The sequence below is a fragment of the Marmota monax genome, unplaced genomic scaffold, assembly GCF_021218885.2.
Source record: "Marmota monax isolate L192 unplaced genomic scaffold, Marmota_monax_Labrador192_F-V1.1 WCK01_AAM20220418_F8-fsc00185, whole genome shotgun sequence".
NCBI lineage: Eukaryota > Metazoa > Chordata > Mammalia > Rodentia > Sciuridae > Marmota > Marmota monax.
This window is the reverse complement of record NW_026693278.1, coordinates 3081655-3106228: the sequence shown is the minus strand read 5'-3', so window position 1 is coordinate 3106228 and position 24574 is coordinate 3081655. Positions and strand designations below refer to the sequence as shown.

Below are 24574 nucleotides of genomic sequence, written 5' to 3'. Positions count from 1 at the left end.
TCACTTTGTGGGATAGAAGAAGGTTTTAGGTTAAGAGTTCAAGCTATAATCTACTTTTTTTTTTTTTTTTTTTTTTTTTTAATTTTGAGACAGGACCTCACTAAGTTGCTGAGGGTGGTCTTGAACTTGTGGTACTCCTCCCTCAGCCTCTTAAGTGGCTAGAATTACAGGTGTGTCACCACACCCAGCCAATTTGAACACTTTTAAGACCTGAGCAGAAAGTTAGTCCTCTTTTTCTGAATAAGGTGAATACCCAAGAACAAATGTAAGTACAACTGGTAAGGGAAAGATAGATGACAACTCAGGTTGTCACAGTAATCAGATACTGTCTATCAGATTTTTATTAATATTCTACCAGAGTTTTTATATATATATATATATATATATATATATACAAGTTCACTTATATAGTTTGGTAGACAGTTTTTTAGGAGGAAATAATGTTTTCCATACTGAACAGGTCTGCAAGCAAGTACAAGATTGATTTCCTTGGAAGCTGACTTGTTCTTTACCATCAGGAATTCAGTGCCTTGTTTTGGCCAGATTTTTTCCAGTTCTGTCTTCAGAAGAGTCAGATACTAAGAAATGCTTAAACATCCATTTTTTTCAGGTGATTAAAAAAGTGGGAACGATAGGGTTCACAGTAACAAAATACCATCATTGCTCTTCCACATGCTCATGGGGTATCCCCTTTCCAGAATGACTACTCGAGTCTGTTGGGAAGGGCAGTTGTTCACCCAGCTGTGGCAAAGAGATATTACCTGTTTGAAAACAATAGGAAAGAATGTTACAGCTGAACCTGCTATCTACCTGGCTCTAGCCAGATCTAACTAATCACTTGTTTTTCATGGAAGTAAGTGTGGCTTCAATCCCATTTTCCTGGGTATCTGAAAGAATTACAGTTATAAGTAAAGCCAAGTTAATGCACACTTTTCAATAAGGAGTAGAGATAGACTGCATTCATTTTGTTCCAACAAGTGGTCTGAAGCAAGGTTTGTTTGGAAGTTAGTACGTATTTGATCAGTAATCATCTGCTAAAGCAGTGACAAGTTTATAAAATTTCTTGTCTCTAAGCGAATCAAAGGCATGTTTTAGAATTAGGTCGTAAGTTTGCTAGCCTGCCTTTCTATCCTTGTGGCAACCAGAACTGTCCTAACCTGGATGGTCTTAATGAGTCCCTTGAAGAGGTAACCTCTGCACTGACTAGAGCTGATGTTTTATGTGGAGGCTGCCCAGAACGCTTCTCCCCCAAGAGATGTCCCATTCTCAATTGCCAAAGGGGTGCAGCAGCTCTGAGTACTGACACATATGCACAGGAGATAAAAACACTCAACCTACCCATGATTCTGGATTTTATTGGCCTGGAGTTCTTTTAAAGCTCCTACAGTAAGGTTAAAGATGATAGTCTCCAGGAATCTGGCTTGTAGGTATGTTTTATTTGGCCTGCATAGTACTTCATTGTTTTTAATTTGAATTGATTGCCAACAATTAAAATTTTGCAAATATCTTACAAAAATGCCAGATACCCACATTCTCTGGAAAAATGGGCTCACATTCCTGCTTGATGGTCTCAAAAGAAGCAGTGAATGCCAGCTATTTCCTTAGGCAGTGCTTCAGATTTGCCACCCACCATAAACTCCCAGTCCTGTTTTGCTGTTTCCCATTGCTTACTACACCATAGAGTAAGTATGATACCTGGACTCTACTGCCCTCCTAATGCCACACATACCTGGGGGGGCCACAAAATACTCTTCCACCACATGATGGGAGTTTTGCAGTAGTTCTTCAGCACAGTTGCCTTCTGCTATGTTGTCGGATCTCAAGTACAGACATCTACAAAACCCAGAAGCTCAAAGTTACCATTGGAGAGAATGGGGCTTCTAGGGCAGTGGACAAGGTCAAGAACGGGAGAACAAGGGAACAGCATATTGATTTATGGTCACTGCTCCAGGATAAAGGAGCTATGCTCGGGAGTAGACCAAATATTTCATCTACAGTTTATAGATTCTCCCAACAACTATGAGGTAAGTGGTAATTAATTTTCAGAATCTATTTTTCTTTGCCACTGGTACAAGGAATTGAACCCAGGGTCTCACGCAAGCTAGACAAGGGCTCTAGCACTGAAATACATCTCCATCTCTTCTTTTTAAATTTAGAGATAGGGTTTTGCTAGTTGCTGAGGCTGGCCTCCAACTTTGGATCCTTCTGCCTCAGCCTCCAAGTCACTGGGATTACAGGTGTGTGCCACTCTGCCTGTCCCTAATGGGATTTGAATTTTGTCACAGAAGGGCAGGAATAACATGAATACCTGGGCAAAGGCTGCCTGTATATGAAGGCTAAGTTAAAAGATTATTTTAGGAAAGGACTAAAAGAATCCTGGCATCCATCCCAGAGCTAGAAACAACAAATATTTACTCATACTACGAGAGTTGGTCTTAATCTATCTTAACTGTGTCCTTGAAGAGTGATCTTATCAGACCTTAAGTTTGTTCAAAAAATGAGGGCTGTGTGTTGGTATTTTTAATGGGATTGTGCATTCATTTAAGACAACTTGGAGAACAAAAATAAAAACCACCCATAAAGGTAACCACTGGACTTTCTTTTTTCTTTTAATATGTCTTTTTTTTTTTTTTCCCCGTGTCATACTGGGGCTTGAAACCCAGGTAAAATGCTTCATGATTGCTGGGAAGATTGAAAATAATGGCATTAAAAATAAGACCAGGGGCTGGGGATATAGCTCAGCTGGTACAGTGCTTGCCTTACGTGCACAAGGCCCTGGGTTCAATCCCTAGCAGCCAAAAAAAAAAAGTGGTGGTGGGAGGGCTGTGGCTCAGCAGTAGAGTGCTCGCCTCACACGTGTGAGACCATGGGTTCAATCCTCAGCACCATATAAAAATAAATAAGTGAAATAAAGGTATTGTGTCCAACTACAACTAAAAAATAAGTGTTTTTAAAAAAATTAGAACTGGGGTAGTGGCTCAGTGGTAGAGCCCTTGTCTAGCACTTGTGAGGCACTGGGTTCAAGTCTCAGCACCATAAATAAATAAAGGTCCATCAACAACTAATAATTTTAAAGGAAAAAAGATCTGATATTGATGGGCCCACATTCCTTGCAGTAAAAAGTGGGTGCTGAATGGCATGTTCAATTTTCAGAAAGAGCCAGTAACCTACTATACCTTGGTCTCCATCACTTATTTGAAGTATTTGAATGTTCTGACAAAGATTCTGCTATCAACAACAGAAGCTTAAAAGCCACTGCTTCCCAACAGGTTTAATAGTAATTGATTTGTTCAGTCATTGGATACAGGTTTCCTATGTAAGTGAGATTCCCAGGAAAACAAAATTCACATCTTTAAATAAATACCACGTTTCCACTTAATTACTATTTACAGTGAAGTCATTCCTAATAGATACACACCTTCCCCATTTTCTTCTTCATCATGTGCTAATGAAACCAGCACCTCTTCTAGTGGCACAGCGAACCCCTTCATTTGGCAAATTGCTTAACTTTCCTGTACACCAGGATCTTATTTAAAACAGAAGCAAATGAACTATTCTGGTCTTTATTGTTTTTGTGGTATTGGGGATTAGATGCTGTGCCTCAGATCAGTTATTGCTTGAGAAAGGTCCACTTCCTTTCTCAATTAGAGTTCTACAAGATAAGTTAATATAGGGGCTAGGGTTGTGGCTCAGCGGTAGAGCACTCATCTGGCACGTGTGGGACCCTGGGGTTGATCCCTCAGCACCATGTAAAAAATAAATGAGTGAAATAAAGGTATTGTGTCCAACTATAAAAATAAACATTTTTTTTAAAAAAGATAAGTTAATATAAATACTCCTAAGGCATCCATTTTGTGAATAGATTGATTTATTTCCTATGCATCGGGGCTAACATTAGTTATGTACTATTTTTGAAAGAAATGAAGAAAATACTTCATTTTTTTTTCTGTGTTCTGATCAGATGAGGAACCCTGGCAGAGTGCTCACCTAGCGCATGCAAGACCCTGGGTTTGATCCTCTGCACCACATAGAAATAAATGAAGGCATTGTATCCAACTACAATTAAAAAATAAAATAATTAAGAAAAAATTCCCTGCCCACTAAAGCTCCAAAACAAATCACACCAGAAGCTGAGGAAAATACTACTAAAAAAACAACAACAAAAAAAACATGGAAAGTGCTGTGATAGCACAGAATAAAGAAAAGTGACTCATTTGTGCTTCTGCTGATCCTTGGGCTAGCTGATGGGCCAGTTCTGCCAAAGCTCTTTTTATTTTTATTCCAGGGGTGGGGGTAGATTAGTAGTGGGGATTGAACCCAAGGATGCTTCACCACTGAAGTACATCCTCATCCCTTATTTTGTTTTGAGACAGGTTCGCAAGTTACAACATAAGTTGCTCAGAGCATTGTTGAAGTTGCTGAGGCTGGCTTTGAACTCGAAATCCTCTTGCCTCAGCCTCCTGAGCCACTAGGATTATAGGCGTGCACCTAGGGGTAATGAGAGAAGAGGATTCTCTAGTACCTGTGAAATTCTGAGCCTTTACATCTAAAAACATGTCTTTCAAGGTTGTGATAACTGAGATAATGCATATAAAGTCCCTAACATTAAGCACACTAATGCTTTTTAGCTCAAACCAAATGATATGTTATTAGTATGCAAAGAAATTTCTCTTGGCCAGTCAGGACTTTTACACCTAGTATTGACTATTGCCTAAAACCCTGGTGAATACCTGTCTTCACTTTACCAGGTTCTGTTTCAGATTCAGTCAGTTTGTTCAAAAATTTAAATCCCACAAATATCACATTTAAATAATAATAATTGTTAACCCAAACAATTTAAAATTTATGGAGACAGTGCAGGTCAGTAACAGGCCAAATTGAGATTCCAGCTGCAATTTCCTTGTTATCTTTTTCACAAACTCTTTCTAATGGAAATGTAATAGATTATATCCACCCTGTCCTCTTCCCAGCTGCTATGCATTTCTTTACAGTTACACACTGGTGACTTAGGAAATCCTGAATTCTTTGTTCTGTTTTCTTTTAACAAGGATATTAGTAAAGAACATTCATTCAGCCAGGTGCAGTGGTGCACACCTGTAATTCCAGCAATTCAGAAGGCTGAAGACAGGAAGGTCACAAGTTGAAGGCCAGTCTCAGCAGTTTAGCAAGGCCCTAAGCAATTTGGGAAGACCCTGTCTCAAAAAGGACTTAGGAGGTGGCTCAGTGGTAAAGTGCCCCTGGGTTCAATCCCCAATACCAAAAAAGAAAAAAAAATTTTCATTCAGCGAAAATGGAGTATCTACTCAGTGCTAGGCATTAAAAACATCAGGAGCAAAACCAAATATGCTCCCTGCATGAGCATGAGGAGAGGAGTAGACAATCAACAACCTTCATATAGATGTATAAATACAAGTGATTATCAGCTTATTGAACATCACGAGAGCCACATGTCCTGAAAAATACCCTAACTCATTATGGTTTGTATCTGGAATGGTCACCTCAAGTTTCATAGTTTCAGGCTGGGACTGTGGCTCAACTGTAGTGCACTTACTTGCCTGGCATGTGTAAGGCACTCAGGGTTTGGTTTTCAGCACCATATATAAATGAATAAAAGATCTATCAACAAGAAAAAAAAAATTCATGGTTTTGGGTGGGGTTTTTTTTGTTTGTTTTGTTTTTTTGTAGGGATTGAATCCAGGACGCTTTTCAAAATAGACTGTTTTTAGCTGGGCACAGTGGCACACATTTCTAATCCTAGCAAATCTGCTCAACTCAGGAAGTTGAGGTAAGAGGGTCAGCAACTTAATGAGTCTCTAAACAATTTAGTGAGAACCTGTAACAAAATAAAAACTAAAAGGGGCTTAGGATGTAGCTCAGTGGTAGAATATCCCTTAGTTAAATCTCCAGTACCCCTTCCCCAACAAAAAAAGAATATTTTTATTTTTAAGTTGTATTAAGAGTTAGCAACAATTGGTGGGTAGAAGCTATATCCTTTTTGTATTCACAAGCCAGTTTGTCAATGACCTACCCCCGAAAATTGTACTACACTACTTCACTAGGTATTATTCTTCCCCCTTAGGCCTTTATGTTTGGGGTCCCTGGTATAAAATATATATAGTATAAAGTTTCCTTCCACATTCCCACCTTTTTTTTTTTTTTTTTAAAGACCAGTTTCCTGTGTTGCCTAGGCTGACCCTGAACTAGATTCAAGCAAAGCTCTAGCCTTAGCCTCTGGAGTAGCTGGGAGTACAGTGTTGGCCACCACATCCAAGTTCCTGTTTCCTTTAAAACTGGTTAACAGTATTCTTGTATAAAGAATATATAGAATATAAAAATAGGTTACATAAAAGCATCAAATACTCTAATTTTTGGCCTTTTTATTGAATGTATCTTGGGGACTTTTTTTTTTTTTTTTTAAATACTAGGGAGATTGAACCCAGGGGAACTTAACCACTGAGTTACATCCCCAGCCCCTTTTATTTTGAGACAGGGTCTCATTAAATTACTTAGGACCTCACTAAGTAGCTGATACTGGCCTTCAACTTGCAATCTTCTTGCCTCAGCCTCCTGAGCCATGCACTACTACATCTGGCTCCTTTTTCTCTTTGGGGACAGGGTCTCACTAGGTTGCCTAGGCTGGCCTCTATCTTGTGATTCTCCTGCTTCACTCTCCCCAGTCACTAGGATTATAGGTGTGCACAACCGCACCTGGCTTATTTTAATTTTTTTCTTTTTCAGGTCCTGGGGATAGAACCAGGGGCCCTTACCCCTGAGCTACATCCCAGCACCCCTGCTTTTTTCTTTTTAATTTGAGACAGGGTCTTGCTAAGTTGCCCAGGTTGGCCTCTAACTTCCAATCCTCCTGCCTCAGCCTATCAAGTAGCTGGTACTACAGGTGTGCACCACCATGCCTAGCTTTTCTTGGAGACATTTCCATATACACAGTTACTTGACTTATATGCTGATAATATGTCATATAAATAACATGTTTCTTTTTTTAGGGAGGTAGTGGGTATTGAACCCAGGGGCATTCCACCACTGAACCACATCCCCAGCCTCTTATTTTTGAGGTAGGGTCTGGCTAAGTTGCTGAGGCTTGCTTAGAATTTGTGACCCTCCAGCCTCACCCTCCCAAATAACTGAGATATCAGGCAAGCACAACTCTGCCCAGCTAGTTAAGTTACATTATTTTGAACAACTGCCAAATATTACATTGTATGATGATGTATTTGTTATTTATTTAGGTTGTTTATGGGTTTGGCTTGGTTTGGGGTGTTATAAACAGTTTTGCAGTGGACACTGTGCATTTTTATTTTTTTCTTTCCCACCCCCTGCCACCAACTGGGAGTTAAACCCAGGGCTTCCCAAGTGCTCTACCTTGGAGCTAGATTCCCAACTCTTTGCATCTGTATCTTGATGGACTTTTACATATCTTTCCATAAGAAAACATCAGGTCAATTTGTACATTGTACATTTAAATTTTTGAAACAGTAATAACACTAATCAAGGCAGAAAATTAGCTCACATTGTAATAATTAGAGACATAAATCAACAAAATATAAAATGTTGGCTAGGGAGAAAGCTCAGTGGTAAAGCACTGGCCTAGCATGCATGAGGCCCATCACCACATAAATATCACAACAACAAAAAAAGATTATATATGTAAAAAATAAAATGTCAAGGAAACAAAAGGATAAAGAGTGAGCGGTTGGAAGGAGAGAGCAGTTGCAGCGGTGAGGAAAGGCTCTCTTAGAAGAGCTGAGAATCAAGTGCCGAGAAGGAGAATGCTATGCAACGATATGGAGGCCGATTGGTGGGTGGGGACAAATGCAAAGATCCCAGGGACGGAATGAACTTGACTTAGTGGGAAAGCAGTTAAGGAAGCCAGTGTGTTTTAATCCCAGCGGCTCAGGAGGCTCGCAAGTAGACAGCCTCGGCAATTTAACAAGGCCCTGAGCAACTTAGCCAGACCCTTTTTTTGAAAAAGGGATATTTTTTTGAAAATAACAAAGTGCTGGGATTGTTGCTAAGTGGTTAGAGCCCCTGGAGTTAAATCTCTAGTAGCAAAAAACAAACAAAAAAAATAAATAAATAAAATAAAGCCGGAGCGGGGCGGTGTATAGAGAGGGAGGGACTAGTATGTCAGATTGGTTAGGCAAGGACTAATGTAGGGACTGAAAGGTGATGATGATTAACAAGCAGTTCGGATTTCGCCCCTCCGTACGCTGGGAGGACTCGTGGATTCTAAATGGGAGTGACAGGATCCATAATGAACAAAGCGAAGAACGAAGCCACTTACCAGCGGGGTGACAGTGGGCAAACTCCCAATCGCGCTACAGCTCTTTCACCCTCTGAAACGGCACATTAACCGCCGCCACAGACCGCTGTGAAGGCCCACAGTCAAGCCTTCGGAAACCGCAGCGACTTTACCTGTCCTCCAGTACCGACTCCATGGGCTCTACCCCGTCAGTGTCCACAGCGCGGAGCCGGTCAGCGAAGGCGACGGCTTTCTCCAGCCGCACCACCGCCTCGCGGCTGCCGAAGTCCACCAGCGCTAGACGTTCCAGGTGCTCAATCACGTAGGCCGTGATCCGCCCGCTTCCCTGAGGATACGGAAGGGACGTGGATCACGGAGAGGCCGAGGCCATCTCTCAGCCGCCCTCCTAGACGCCCCTGGCCTTTACCTGAGAATCCGCCTGGCAGGTGAAGCCCCGGCGCCCGCCCAGCGGGACCCGAAGAGCCAGCCACACCGCCCTCGCCCACATTTCTTCCCTTTTCGGCCCCCGTAGTGCGCCCAAATGAACTGCCCAGCGACACGTTTAAGAGTGATGACATCAGAGTGCGCCTCCGTCGCCTCCGCCATAGCCATGAACAGCGTCGGGGAGGCTTGCACCGACATGAAGCGCGAGTACGACCAGTGCTTCAATCGCTGGTTTGCCGAAAAGTTCCTCAAGGGAGACGGCTCCGGGGACCCGTGCACCGACCTCTTCAAGCGCTACCAGCAGTGCGTGCAGGTGAGCCGCACCCGAGTCCTGGTCTACCCCTAGGCCCCGCGTTCTCCGCTGTGTCCCCAGCCACAAGCCTCGCGTCTGACGGACGTTGGCATCAGGAGGGTGGAAGAAAGCCGCAGTGAGGCCGGTGGCAGCAGCCCTCTCCCCTACCATCACCACTGAGTCCCCCGAATGTCTCTCCGGTTCAACGTTTTTGCAATGCTTTACTTTTTACGGAGCACAGTACATTCGTTGGTTCATTTTTTAGGTGCTCTTCCTGAACTTGCAAAATGGCCACAGTTATCTGTATTTTATATGTGGGAAACTAACACTCAGAAGCGTAAATTAATTGGCTTAAGTTCACTAGTACTAGGTTTCCGTGATTCTTTTGCCCGTGGCGCACCTTTCCACTGTTGCTGTAGGGTGGGCCAGGTGGTTACCGTCTTCTGGCCTGTTCCACACTATGGAGGATCCCGTTGTTTTCGTATAATTCCTTCCTTGGCCTGTTTTTCGGACCGGTTACTAACTAGAGCTAATAAAGCTTCATTCTTGCGCAAGGGGCGTATAAGTGCTCTGCATTGTAAAAAACAGCCCTGGGAAAAGCATTTCCCTAAGTTAACCTAAAATATCCTTCTGTTATTCCACCAGGGAGTTGCTGCCTTTACCTATTTTCAGATGAGGACAGTGAGGCTGGCAAAGCCAGTAAGCCCTGGAATCCAGATTTGAACTCATGTCTATCACTAAAATAGTGGGGATGGCATTTGTCAGATTTCACTTCTGAATTTTGAATTTTAACGGTTCCCTTCGCAACTCCTTTTGAATCTCTCTGTTCTTACACTTACTTTCTTTATAATGGTAATGTTAAAAAAGTATGTCATTTGAATCTTGGGTTGTGAGTCTATGTAGTTCATTCTTTTTTTTTTTTTAATGTTTATTTTCTAGTTGTAGTTGGACAGGATACCTCTATTTCATTTATTTTTATGTGGTGCTGAGAATCGAATTTGGGGCCTCACACATGCTAGGCAAAAGCTCCACCACTGAGCCACAACCCCAGCCCCTATGTAGTTCATTCTGATTTTACCTTTGTGGCAACACATTTTATTTACAAAGTTTTGATTTTAAGTTTCCTATACAACTTTATAATGTATTTTCTTTTTTCCATCAGAAAGCAATAAAAGAGAAAGAGATTCCTATTGAAGGACTGGAGTTCATGGGCCACGGCAAAGAAAAGCCTGAAAACTCTTCTTGATATTAACTGTCACCTTGAAAATGGATTCCTATATCAGGAAATTGAGGACTCTGGATTTTGTCAACTAAGGCTGTGAAGATAGCTGTAGGATTCAATTAATATAGGAGGAAATTGTTTCATTTCTTCTCTATTGATGTTTTCCTCTCACTTGTAAAAGATGATGAACCACCACTCTGCTTTGAGATGATTTCTCACTTGATCTGGCATCTTCCAGAACCTCAGTGGGCTAAAACTGAACAGTTTCTTGGGATTATGGTTGCAATACCTGGTCTGAAATCAGCTTTAAATATATCTTGTATATAAATTATTGATAAACTAGTCAAGATGAGCAGGGTTGCCTGACTTCTTGGTTTTGCTGCAAAGGACATTAGGTACATTGTACTGGGGTCGTTGTTCATGAAAACAATTGGTTAGGACTTCTTTCTTCTCTCAGGGAGCTAATGCTTTAAAAAAGGGATCCAGACACAACAGTTTCATCCAGTTTATTTTTGTAACAGTTGAAAAAGATTGCTGGTGGCCTGGGTAAGCAAAGAGGAAGACATTCTTTAACAGTTCCCTGCCTTAATAAGAGGTGTCCAATTAAGACATGAAAGCTTCAAGAATGTTAAAATGAACACCATTTCAGAGCTCACAGCATAGTTCTGGAATTACGTTACTTGGAGTTGCTATGGCAAAAGAATCCAAACTACAAAAATTTGTTATTGCCAGTTATCAACCCAAGTTAATGAATTAAGTCAACCTGCGTATCATAAAAATGTCAAAATGCTGCATCTGGTTAAATGGAGGGGAAAGGTGCTTTCTTCATTTGCCTTGTTTGCCCACCCTGCCCTATATATAATGTCTGTAATCATGATGATGAAATAAATTTTAACATTTAGTTTTTATCATTATTTGCCCCTGGAATTCAAGTGTACTTTATGGAATACCTTTTACTTTGTTACCCTACATAATCTCATATATACACTGAAGAGAGGTTTGTGCTTTATAATTTAAAGCTGAAGAAAAAAATGAGAATTAGCTGGTGTGGTGGCACAGCCTATAATCCCAGTTACTTGGGAGGCTGAGGTGAGAAGTTTGCAAATTTGAGGCCAGATTGGGCAACTTAGTGAAACACTAATCTTAATTAAAAATTTTTAAAAAGGGCTGGGTGCAGTGGTGCACACCTATAATCCCAGCAGCTTGGGAGACTGAAGCAGGAGGATCGTGAATTCAAAGCCAACCTCAGCAAAAGCAAGGCTCTAAGCAACTCAGTGAGACCTTATCTCTAAATAAAATAAAAAAAACAGGGCTGGTGATGTAGCTCAGTGGTAGAGCATTTGCCTAGCATGTATGAGGCCCTGGGTGGAATTTCACAATTCTGAAAAAAAGAAAAAGTGAAGATTTGTCTAACTTAGGTAATATGGTGTAGAACCGTGTAGAGGTGAGGTATAGAAACCTCACTTTTTCCTAAAATTTATATCATAGTAGTCTACACAAAATTTTCTTATTTTTGGTACTGAAGATTGAAACCAGGGGTACTTAACTTCTGAACCACATCCCTAACCCTATTTTGAGACAAAGTCTGCTAAATTGCTTAGGGCCTTGCTCAGTTGCTTAGGCTGGTATTGAATTTGTGATCCTGCTGAAAAAGGATCCAACTCAGCCTCCTGAGATGCTGGAATTACAGGTATATACCACCATACCCCACCACACTTTCTTAAAATAAATTTGTATTTCATTACCAGAAAATGTCAGGAACAGATGATTATTTACGTACTCTAGAAAGTAATGTAATCCCCACAAATACCTATCTTGAAGAATTTGGTTTATTATTATGTGCCCAAAGATAGTATGAAGTTGATTTTCAGAAGGCCTAAATTCTGTTTTTTTCTCCACTTGACCAATTAGAACTTCATATTTAATGTGACTGGCCCTTAATGTCATTTCAAAACATATTATAGAAAAAATAGAAAGGACTGGGGATGTAGCCCAGTGAAGTGCCCCTGGGTTCAATCCTTAGTACCACTAAATGTATGTATGTATGTGTATACATATATATGTATGTGTATGTATCTATCTATATTGGATATATACATACATGTTTATTTATTTGTTACTCAGTTAAGGAAAGCCTGACAGCAAGCTGAAATTAAGTACTATTAAGTACTTCTATCCTAAATTCAGACTGGCTACTAACACAACAGCTTTGTAAGAACTGAGTGCAGCCAAGTGTGGTGGTGCATTATCTGTAATCCCAGTGGCTTAGGAGGCAGAGGCAGGAAAATCGTGAATTCAAAGCCAGCCTCAGCAATTTAGCGAGGAGCTAAGCAACTCAGTGAGACCCTGTCTCTAAATAAAATTCAAAATAGGGCTGGGGATTTGGCTCAATGGTTGAGTGCCCTGAGTTCAATCCCCAATACCAAAAAAAAAAAAAAAAAAAAAAAGGAACTGAGTGCAAGATGGTATATCACAAAATGCAAATATGATTCCTTTTTTTCTTTTTTGCAGTACTGGGGATTGAATCCAGTGGTGTTGTAATACTGAACTATATCTCCAGTCTTTTTATTTTTCATTTTGATACAGGGTTCACACTAAGCAGCCTAGACTGGCCTCAAACTTGCAATCAATCCTGTCTCAGCATCCTGAGTAGCTGGGATTACAGGTATTCGCCACAGCATATATTATCACTGATTGCCAAAACAGATCTGTTAAGAATTCTTTGCTGGGTGTAGTGGCACACACCTGTAATCCTAGTGAATAGGAGACTGAGGCAGGTGAATCACAAGTTTGAAGCCAACCTCAGCAGATTTAGTGAGCCCTAAGCAACTTGGGGAGACCCTGTCCCAAAAAAATTACAGGGCTGGGGGTATGGCTCAGTGACAAGGCACCCTGGGTTCAATTCCCAGTACCAAAAACAAGCAAACAAAAACCAAAACAATCCTTCAAGTTGCATGTGCCAATAGTTCCATCCACTGGGGTGCTGAGGCAGAACTGTTTAAGCCTAGGAGCTTGAGACCAGCCTGGGCAACATAGCAAGATCCCATCTCAAGAAACTTCTTTGATGTATATTTAAAAGCTTATCATATTCAAATTATTGTTAAGTCTAAAATATCCCCATATTAATAGCTTTCTTGCTTCATGGACACATTCTGGCAAAAGGAATATTTAAATTGCTACTCAAAAAATAATTCTGACTGTTCCTTATCCTATTTTGACTTCATCTTCTCCAGATGTGACTCTAACTACCTCAGCTACTTTAAAAGTTTTCAATTTTGATGATAAATTCATCACCCTTTCAAGGCAATTTTGTAACTATTACTATTTCTAATTCTTTTTTAAAAATATATATTTTAGTTGTGGATGGACATGTTTGTTTTACTTATTTTTATGTGGTGCTGAGAATCAAACCCAGTGCCTCATACATGCTAGGCTAGTGCTACACCACTGAGCTACAGCCCCAGCCCTGTTTCTCCTCATTCTTAATGGTTATGGGATCATTTTGATTTCAGAAATAAATAAAGCCAAGACTACCAAGCAGAAATGTGTCCCACTGACTGTATTTCTAAAGGTTTCTGGCCTTTCCAACCTTGAAGATGCTAAATCTTAACCCCAAGATGAAAACAACTCCTCTGAAGAAAATTTTCCAACCATGCAGAGGATTCTGCACCAAATGCTTTGGACTAGGACATGAGAAAGCTGAAACCCAGAGGAAGCACCTCCTACTGAATCACAGGTATCTCAAGTATAAACTGCAGTCAATCTGCTGGCCATTAAATGTCTTGGCACCCCCAGTCTGTCAGGAACCTCTCTTAATACTTCATTAGCTCTGGTGCTCTGTACACTGGTCCCTTGGCTTTATCTACCCTAGGCACAAGAAACCAAGAATCTGTTATAGTTATTTAGTGAGGTGAACTGGATCTTAAATACTATCAAAAGCAGACATAGACCTTCACTGCAGAAACAGAAATAACAATAATGTTAATTTCTAAGAAAAAATAAAGAATGTACTTTCACTCAAGGCAATTTAAGTTTAAGTTATTTATTTAAGCCATCTCCTGCCTCAAAAGGATGGAAAATCAGTATAATGGTCATCAATTGATGAATGTAAGGTGAACTTAAGGTCCCATATACTTTTCTGGTCTTCATGCAGAGTAATGGTCCAAACCAGTGCTGTGGTCCCCAGTGCCTGAGTAATGGTCCAGATGCTCTATTCATCTTCATAGCCAGTTGGAAGTGGATTCACATGAGGATTATGGAATAGAGTATGGTTACCATCTCCCCAGGGGAAGGGCTGTGAAATGAAGATGTCAATTAGATACGTCCAGAGAACAGTTCAGAAAGAATACTGCCATGAACTACTTAGAACACGGTAACATACAAAAAGCAAAAGAAAAATGGAAAGTAAGTCCTTTATTAGCATATTTCAACATTCCCATAATTTAAGAGAGCTCCTATAATGACCGTGGGGGGGAGGGGTCTTTTTTTTTTTTTTTTTCAGTACCAGGGATTAAACTCAGGGGTGTTTTACCACTGGGCCATATTCCCAGGCCTTTTAAATTTTTTTATTTTGAGACAGTCTCACTAAATTGCTCAGGCTGGCCTCTAACCAACTTGAGATCATCCTGCCTCAGCCTCCCAAGTAGCTGGGATTGTAAGTGTGCACCATCACACCTGGCCCAGGGGCCATTCTTAAAATAGACAATAGAAAAAGAGTGCTCAAGTTAGTTGTTACAAGACTCTCCCTGGTAACTAGTATATCCAGTGCTAGATTTTTTTTTTTTTTAAGTATTTATTTTTTAGTTGTAGTTGGACACAATATCTTTATTTTATTTATTTTTATGTGGTGCTGAGGATCGAACCCAGGGCCTCACACGTGCTAGGTGAGCACTCTATCGCTGAGCCACAATCCCACTCCTCCAGTGCTAGATTTGTGAAAGTGTAATCTTTAAACCTGGCATGGTAATGCATGCCTATAATCCCCCAACTACTAAGGAGTTGGAGAAAGGAAGTTTTGTTCGTTGTTGTTATTTTATGGGGGGGGTGGAGGGAGAACCCAGGAGCCCCTTTATTTTTTAATTTTGAGACATGGCTTCACTAAATTGCTGAGTCTGGCATCAAACTTGCAATGCTCTTGCCTCAGCCTCCCAAGTGTCTAGGATTACAAGCATATATCAGTGGAATCAGAAGATTTCTTGAGCCCATGAGTTTGAGAACAGCCTGGGTTATGCAGTGAGACCCTGTCTTGGGTGAGGAGGAAAAAAGTCAGGTTGGGATATAACTCAGTGGTAGAGCACTTAAATAGTATGTGTGAGGCCTTGGGTTCCTTCCCAGTATTGCAGAAAAGCAAAGAAAGAAAAAGTGTAGTTCTCAAATTGCCTGTATCAGAATGGTACAGTGGAGGAGATACTTATTTAAATAAGATTTTAGGCTCTATCCCAGACCTAAAACACTCTCTGGACTGGGAAACTACAAACCACCCTCAATTACTTTGCTCACCACATTTGAAAAGCATGACTCTAGAGCAATGGTTTCCAGCCCAGGGTGGTTTTTGCCCCTCCAGGGTACACGGGGTAGTATTTGGAGACATTGGGGGATGAACAGTACTGCCATCTAGTGGATAGTGCCCAAGGATGATGTTAAACAAATGACTGCCATAGTTGAATAGCCAAAGGGAAAACAAGATAGGTATTGTAGGGGGTAGAGGAAGCTATCAGTCTCTTTATTATGAAGGTAGCACCTGGCAGATGCTCAGATTTTAGAAAGCTGAGCTATGTTCAGACCTTGCCACTCCATAAAGGTTTCCCAAATCTCCCAAGTTTTATGCAACAAACAGCTGTTTCATAGAACTACAGAACGCAAAACGTTGGATGCATCAGAAAAAAGGAAACCTGAAGGGCACTCACAGTTATGACCTTGGAAACAAATGACATGACCCCAAACAGTTTCCCTTCCATGAAATGGGAGCATATAAGTATTCTGATTGCGAGAATTAGACGAAAAACTGTACACGCCAGGCACCCACGCTTTTAGAGCATAAAGAACTTGTACTAGGGCACACGCAATGAAAAGAGAACGGACAACTGCAAGGGCGTACCTTGGTTCTGATGCGGAGATGGGGATAGGCGATGAACTCGGGTCTCTCGTGCTCTCCGTGGTGCGATTTGAGGAAAACATTCAGCATGCTCACTCCCACCCCCGGGAGCGCCACGAAGTAAGTAAGGGCCCTCCACATGCGAGCTGCAAAGGGGTCACAACCGCTGAGCCCTGGCAAACCTGCCCGGATATCATTCTCCCTCCCCCAAGGTCACAGTCCCGCCCCGCGACGGTAGTGTGGGGATGCGGCACGTCCCGCCGACCCCAACCCCAGTACCTGAGCCCTCTTCGCCGTGGGCGCCACTCGACATAGGCCGCCCCACCTGTGGGAGAGACCGACCCAGCAGTCTAGAAAGGCGGGACGCAGATACAGCCGCCGCCACCATTTTGACCAGGACTACCAGAGAGCCGGAAGCGGAAGAGGAAAAGAGCCTTGAGGGCGGGACCAAGACCTAAAACACAAGTTCCTATTGGACGACACCTCTCAATGGCATTAACCGAGCCCGAGGACCCTGCGCGCTATCATCCCCACGAAGGAGTACCTTGTCAAAATCCTCCGAGTCGCCGAGTCCAACAGAGCATGCGCTCTGCCGATTCCTCTAGGATGCGCCCTCTCTTCGAACGCATGCGTGTTCCCTCCAGTCTCCTTGCGGTCCCACCTTGGGAACGCAGAAGGGAAGTTCGAACGCGGCTCCCGCACTCTCTGGTCGCTGTCTTAGTGGAAGTCCATGGACAGCAACTGGAAGTTCCAAGCGCAGACCACCGTGTCCAAAATGCCATTCCTCTTCCTCGCCTTCTTCTGACGGCGTTTTTTTTTTGTTTTTTTTTTTTTAATGGCATCTGACACCATCATCACTGTCATCGTTATCCCAGTGTTTTCTCTGAGTCCCCCCCCCCACTGGAATATAAATTCTGTGCTATCAAGCGTTTGCCGTTGCAGCACTCTCAGAATTCTATCTGGAAATGGTATGATTTGGAATCGTGCCTGGCACATAGCAGGTGCTTAATACAATTTATAGCAATCGAAACCAGAATTGGTACCAGAAAATCTGGATTCTAATCTCGGCTCAACATCCTCAACTTTTGGACTCTGGTCACGCTGGCTTTCTCTCCCTTAAAATTCTAGAAATAAAAATTGTAGAGGCAATTTTTTTTTTCTTCTCATCTTTTTATTTTTTCTTTTTTCTTCCTTCTACATGTCTAAAAACACTTTGAAAAAGAAAAGAAGGGCTGGGGGTGTAGCTCATTGGTACAGCACCTGCCTAGAATTCTCCACTTCAATCCCAAGTACCTCAAAAAATTTTTTTTAATATTTATTTTTTAGGTGTAGATGGACATAACACAAGGCCTTTATTTTTATGTGGTGCTGAGGATCGAACCCAGGTCCCGCCTGCGCTAGACAAGAGCTCTACTGCTGAGCCACAATCCCAGCCTCGCCTCAAAAATTTTAATAAATAAAATAATGAAAGTTTAAAAATATATGTATAGGGGCTGGGGATGTGCCTCAGTGGCAAAGCACTGGCCAAACATGGGAGTGGAGTTGGGTTGGACCCCCCCACACACTAAAATACACACACACGTATGATGAATGCAAACTTTTTTAAAATTGTTTTTAGTTGTAGTTGGACACATACCTTTATTTTGTCTTATTTATGTATGTGGTCCTGAGGATCGAACCCAGCACCTCGCACGTGCTAGGTGAGCGCTCTACTGCTCAGCCACAACCCCAGCCTGAATGCAAACTTTTTGATTGTAGGCTACTTTAGGGATGAAATGAAAGCTTTGAAGCATTTTCACACACACACACACACACACACAAAAAAAAAAAAAAAACTCACCTGTGAGCTAGGTAAGGTGCTTGTGTAGCATGTCCAAGGCCCTGGATTCAATCCCCAATATCAAAAAAATAAAATAATTTTTAAAAAAATTTACCTGCATTGAAGTACACACAGTTTTAGCAAGATTGGGGGAAGATCTAGAAGTCTTCTAGGAGTATTTGTGCTTCAGATTAATAACCCTTGGGGTAAGAGACACACAGGAACCCTTAGTGTTTAAAGACTGAGCTCACATCTTCTCCATTACAGCCTATATGATCACCTGGGGGCAAGTTAGATGAAACGAATGCTTTCACGTCATGCAGTTCCATGAACACGAACATTTAAGATCATATTACTAGAGCTTTACTATCTGACCCAGAATTATATCTTTCTAAGTTTCATGGTGTGATCAGGATCATCAACTCCCCAGGTATCGTTAAACCCAAACAGTGTTTGATACGATAACCAGGGCATAACCATAGGTAGGGGGCCAAGCTCAGGGATCAGGAAATCGAGGTTGATCTAGGTTGAATCCCTGATCTGTCAGCTGCCAACTAGATTTCCTCTTTAAAACAAGACTGTAGGGGCTGGGGTTGTGGCTCAGCGGTAGAGCACTCACCTAGCATGCGTGAGGCCCTGGGTTCGGTCCTCAGCACCACATAAAACTAAATAAACAAAATAAAGGTATTATGTCTAACCAAAAAGTAAATATTAAAAAAAAAAAACAAGACAAGACTGTAATACGCATTCCTTCACCCAACAGATATTTTTCAAAACCCAGCTTCACCCAGTGCAGTAGTGCACACCTGTAATACCATTAACTATGGAAACTGAGGCAGGAGAATGGCACCTTCAAGATCCGCATGAGCAACTTAAAAAAAAACTCTACCTTGGGAAGTTACTCAACTGTAATAATGAGGGTGCTCATTTAATATTAACTAAAATGTCAATTATGTGATAGGTGTACACAGTAGTCGACAAGAGCTGTTATCACTCTCTCACATGCAGCTTGCATTCTAGTCGGGAAGATGGGATTAAACAAAAATATCCATTGCCTGGAATGTGTTATAAATTCAACAAATGGGCTGGAAATGTATCTGGGTGGTAGAGCACCTGCCCAGCATGCACCAGGCTTCTAGGTTCTATCCTGAGCACTTCCAGAAAAGATCAACAAATGTTCATTCTCTCACAGGACTTTCTTACACCTTGCAGAGTGGCACACTGCTAAGTAAAGATTCTGCCTATCACATGCTGGAAGACACAGTACATACTCAGGCATGATAGGTATGATGTTATTGACAGGTATACTCAGCATTTGCAAAGCCTTGGATGACCAAATTTAGCCAGCCCAGAAAACCAAAATCATCAATATGAAAAAATATGAATATTTATTGAGGACTTATTGTGTGCCCAAATCTGTGCTAAGCAGTTTGTGGAAATTATCTTCCCCACGTCAGGAAACCACCACTTCTTTCAGGTCAAAAACGACCCCCCACCACACACACACACACACACACAAAATACATACACACCACAAATACAATTTCATATCTAATCCATCAATAAATCCCGCCAACTCTTCCTTCAGCTATACACAGAATCTGACCACTTACCATCCACTGCTGCTCATTTAGTCAAAGGTATTCTCATCTCCCACCTGGACAATTGCAACAACCTCCTGATATCCCTGCTGCCCCATCCCCCGGTGATCTGTTCTCTACATCAAAGTCAGAGGAATCCTTTAAGTCAAGTCACCTATCTCCTCTCCTCATCGTCCTCAATGGCTCCCATTTCCCTCAGAGTAAACAATAAATACGTAATGTGAGCTACCAGGGTCTACCTAACCTGAGCCTAATCATCTCTCTGACATCCCTCCGATCTCCACCACCTGCTGTCTAAATATTTCTAACTACATTGGCCCTTTTGCCTTTCCTTGAACATATCAGGCATGCTCTTGCCTCAGGACTTCTGCATGTGTTTATTTCTCTGCCTGACACAGTTTTCTCCCCAGATAGCCTAGTGAATTACTCTCTTACTGCACTCAGGTCTCTGCTTAAAATTCATCTTACCGAGAGACCTTCCCTGGTGGAAGAGAAATAGCCCCTCCTGACTCTGACACTCTATCCGCCTTGCGGTGCTGTATCCATCTTCATCACACTCACCACCATCTGCTATATTAAATATTCATGGAATTATTGTCTGTCTTCCTCCACCAAACACCACAGGGGCGGGGATTCAGTTTTGTGCACTGGCACATGCCACATGATAGGCACTCACTGAGTATATATTAATACCAACCATGGTAGATACTGTTCTCCCCATTTTTTTCAAATAATAAAACTGAGACCCGAGATGTGCAGGAAAGTGCCCAAGGTCACACAGACTTAGGCAAGTGGCAGACCTAGGCAGTTAAGCACTCCTGATATTTCTCTTAGCCTCTTAGCCATACAGGGTTTGGTTTAGAAATAAACCAACTCCAAGAGGTCACCCTATCTAGCTCATGCTGATCTGATGCTCTAAATAGGAGTCAGTGAGAAAAAGAACGACTGTTGGGTCTGGGGTTGGGGCTCAGTGGCAGAGCGCTTGCCTTGCATGTGTGAGGTACTGGGTTCGATCCTCAATACCACATATAAATAAATAAAAAATAAAGGTACATCAACAACTAAAAAAAAAAAAAGAAAAAAAGAAAAGAACAACTGTTAATTTCTGTCTCCATGACTGAATGGAGAATAGTGGTTACTAGAGGTTGGGAAGGATGTGTGTTTGGTGGGGAAGGTGGATAAATGGAGTTCTGATTGAATCAGCATATGCTGTCTGCACATGTGGAAATATCTCGCTGATCCCTATTAATATACACAATTAATACAAGTTGATAAAAATAAAATGATTTAGAAATTTCTGTTCTTGGGGTGCTGAGGTGGCAGATCTGCATGTGCTCCCTCTCACGGAGACATGCCACCCAGTCTCCCCAGGACACCCAGCCTCTCTGTGTAAGGAGCTTCTCCAAGGCCATAAGCAGCCAGGCCAGGATTTGACGTCATCCTCTCTGGCAGCTGGTGATGTTTACACTCAGGCTGAGGCCACTCAGGCTGTCTCTGATGCCCTAGTTCCTTGAAACAGGAAGGTGATAGTGAACACCTCCATGCTGGGGCAGCCGCTGGTGGTGGACGGTGATGCTGGGGTGAGGCAGGAGGGGCTTCCCAGCCAAGGACAGGACTTACTTAAGAGGAAATTTTTCTGGGACATCCCACATGCTCCTTCTATTCTGGTTTCTCCCAGCTAAGAGCACCTTTCATTCCTGATCCAATAAACATTTGTCCACCAAGCAACTAATCCTGGGAGAAGGAGCTGGCACTGAAGCATATTTCCAGCAGGCTTCAGGAGAACCAGGGAATTGTGCCCACTACCTCCACCCTCTCCATACCTTGACCGAACTGCTCAGTGTCTTTAATTCATAACAATTAGGGTCTCAACTGTGTGCCTGGACTTGGGACACAGCAGTGGCATTTGTGGAATAGGTGGGTTTTTTTCTTTCTTTCTTTCTTTTTAATACCTGGGATTGAACCCAGGGGCGCTTACCTCAGTCCTCCTTTTATATTTTATTTAGAGGTAGTGTCTTTTTTTTTTTAACGTATCATTATTATTATTATTATTTTTTGAGAGAGAGAGAGAGAGAGAGAGAGAGAGAATTTTAATATTTACTTTTTAGTTTTCGGCGGATACAACATCTTTGTTTGTATGTGGTGCTGAGGATCGAACCCGGGCCGCACGCATGCCAGGCGAGCACACTACGGCTTGAGCCACATCCCCAGCCCCTAGAGGTAGTGTCTTAATAAATTGTTTAGGGCCTCGCTAAGTTGCTGAGCCTGGCTTTGAACTTGTGATCCTCCTGCCTCAGCCTCCCAAGCCGCTGGGATTACAGGTGTGCACCACCACACTCTGCTGATATAGGTGATATTCATATCCCCATTTTAGGGATGAGGCCACTGAGGTACAAAGAAATTAAATCATTTGCCTAAGTTTCATCCTATAAGTGACACAGCCAAGACTGAAATTCAGAGGCACATTTAACCACTATAAGAAGCTGCTTTGTTAACTCAAGTGACCTTAACGATGCCTGGCACCAAGTGAAAGCTCAGCCGGGCACAGTGGCACATGCAGGAGCATGGCAAGTTCAAGGCCAGCTTCAGCAATTTAGCAACCTTGTCTAAAAAAAGAAAATGAAAGGAAAAAAAAGCCAGGTGTGGTGGCACATGTCTGTAATCCCAGTGGCTCAGGAAGCTGAAGCAGAAGGATTGCAAGTTCAAAGCCAACTTCAGCAACTTGGTAAGACCCTGAGCAACTTAGTGAGACTGTCTCCAAAAAAAAGTGGGGGGGGGCTGGGGATGAGGCTCAGTGGTTAAACTCCTTTGGGTTCAATCCCCATTACTATTAAAAATAAAAGCAAATGCTTAATACTTGTTAATCTGGGAATGTGGGCACATGCCTGTTGTTCTAGCACTTGGGAGGCTTAGGCAGCAGGATCACTTGAGCCCAGGATTTCAAGGACAGCCAGGACCACACAGTGAGAATCTGTCTAAAAGAAAAAAAAATGGTTGATTGTTGGTATTGTCATGATCAAGGGAGGAAGGTACAGGATGTATGGAAGCAAAGCAGAAGTGCATTTGGTATGAATTTTGAAGGGGGCAGTCAGGAAGGCTTCTTGTAGGAGGTGACACCTCTCCCCCCAACACACACACACACACACACACACACACCCATGAGTTAGAGAGTCAGGGATAAGTTTGGGTTGGGAGGAAGAAGGAAAGAGTTTTCCAGGAAAAAAAAAATGGGGGTACTAAATCCAGAATTCCAACCAATGCCTTAAGGTTGGAGATGTGAGGGTTCAAGGACTGGTCCTTCCAGGGTCCTGTGGGCCATGCTGAGTTAGGATCTCCTTGTTTCTTATGATGATGGGGATAGAATGCAGGGCCTCCTATGTGCTGGGCAAGTGCTCTATCACTGAGCCACACCCCCAGCCCCAGGATCTTGACTAAAAGGTACTGAGAAGCCTTGGTTTTAGGCTAGGAGGGAGGAAATCAGCTTTGCAATTAAGAAAGATCCCTGACAGTGTATATCTAGAGGTTTGTAGAGAGGGCTGAACGTGAGAGTCTATTTTCTAGGGACACAAGTGATGATGGTGGGGGTTGTTCATCCAGGCAGGCAGAATCGTGTAGCTATGCAGGTTAGGGCACTAGATTCAGACCCTGGGCTAAGTGGCTTTGAGACTTGGCCCTATTCTTTCCTACCAGGAGGGCCTGGGGCAATCAATCCACTTTACCTCTCTGAGCCTCCTTTCCTTAATTTATAAATGGGGCTAATAACTGACCATCTTCCACAGATACTGTGAGTTTAATGTGATAGTTTAGATAGCCCAGGACAGGGAGAGTGCACAGTGAAGGGTAGCTATTGCTTATTTCTACAGTTCACCTCCCAGATCTCTGCCTACCTTGATTGTCAGCTTTTGGAGAAGACTCCAGGGATCATTATCCCTGTAACCCACTAGAACTTGGTGCTCAATTCTATCTTCATCCTGGTCACTGCTGATGTTCATTCACGCGTCTGCATCCAAGGCTTTGCTCAACTGGGTCTCCTGGCTGGAAATGCACTTCCCACCCAGTCTTCACCTCTCATAGGCAGCCTTTCCCGGTTACCTCCTGCCCTCTGGCCCCTGGTTCCCCAGTGATATTTAAGCTCAATGTACCTTGTACTAGAACTATTCTATTTTCTCCTTTTCACTATGAGCTCCAGGAGATCTGTCCCCTACCGACTTCCATTCCTCTGAATTCCCTTGAGGGAGGACACAGAACTGGCATTTAAAAAAAAAAAAAAAAGGTTAGGAACCTAGGTTCTCAAAGCTGAATTTTTTTTAATGATTTTTTTTTTGTACCAGGGATTGAACCTAGGGCCGTTTAATTACTGAGCTACATCCCCAACACTTTTCATTGATTTTTTTTTTGAGACAGGGTCCTTGATAAGTTACTTGGAGCTTCACTAAATTGTTGAGGCTGGCTTTGAACTTGCTATCCTCCTGCCTCAACCTCCCCAGCTACTGGGATTACAGGCATAAGCCACTGTGCCCGACCAAAACTGGATTAAAATCTTCCTGGTTCTGTGGGTTTTTCCTCTACCAATGCTTTCATCTTTCTGTGCCTCAGTTTTTTTTTTTTTCATCTGCCAAATGAGGAAAAAAATAGTACCTACTATTAGGATGGTTGGGAAGACTGAATATGAACTTTCATGTAAAGCACTTGGCACTTGGCTGAACAAATAGCAACAACTGGTGTTATTACTGTTTTGTTTGTTATTTTGGTACAGGGTCTCACTGAGTTACTTAGTGTCTCTCTAACTAGCTGAGGCTGGCTTTGAACTCTCCATCCTCCTGCTTCAGCCTCCTAAGCTCCCGG

The 24574-nt window shown here is 42.3% G+C and overlaps 3 protein-coding genes across 4 annotated transcripts; 1 reads left to right on the top strand and 2 right to left on the bottom strand.

The window, feature by feature from the left end:
• Positions 1 to 318: 318 nt before the first annotated feature.
• Positions 319 to 8807, bottom strand: Gatc (glutamyl-tRNA amidotransferase subunit C). Of its 2 annotated transcripts, XM_046456545.2 has the most exons (5): positions 8685 to 8807; positions 8431 to 8603; positions 3988 to 4056; positions 1730 to 1833; positions 319 to 761 (listed from the first exon to the last, which is right to left on the bottom strand). In XM_046456545.2, the coding sequence occupies exons 1-5, from the start codon at positions 8763 to 8765 to the stop codon at positions 658 to 660; spliced, it is 531 nt and encodes a 176-aa protein (XP_046312501.1). In that variant the 5' UTR covers positions 8766 to 8807; the 3' UTR covers positions 319 to 657. The 2 variants fall into 2 exon arrangements, with proteins under 2 accessions (XP_046312501.1, XP_046312502.1); XM_046456546.2 differs by lacking the exon at positions 3988 to 4056.
• Positions 8775 to 11129, top strand: Triap1 (TP53 regulated inhibitor of apoptosis 1). Its single transcript, XM_046456547.2, has 2 exons — positions 8775 to 9014; positions 10156 to 11129. Exons 1-2 carry the CDS (start codon positions 8799 to 8801, stop codon positions 10237 to 10239), a joined length of 300 nt encoding a protein of 99 aa, XP_046312503.1. The 5' UTR covers positions 8775 to 8798; the 3' UTR covers positions 10240 to 11129.
• A 3112-nt stretch (positions 11130 to 14241) lies between these two features.
• Positions 14242 to 16748, bottom strand: LOC124100831 (cytochrome c oxidase subunit 6A1, mitochondrial). Its single transcript, XM_046456457.2, has 3 exons — positions 16589 to 16748; positions 16313 to 16455; positions 14242 to 14509 (listed from the first exon to the last, which is right to left on the bottom strand). The coding sequence occupies exons 1-3, from the start codon at positions 16695 to 16697 to the stop codon at positions 14426 to 14428; spliced, it is 336 nt and encodes a 111-aa protein (XP_046312413.1). The 5' UTR covers positions 16698 to 16748; the 3' UTR covers positions 14242 to 14425.
• Between the last annotated feature and the right edge of the window lie 7826 nt (positions 16749 to 24574).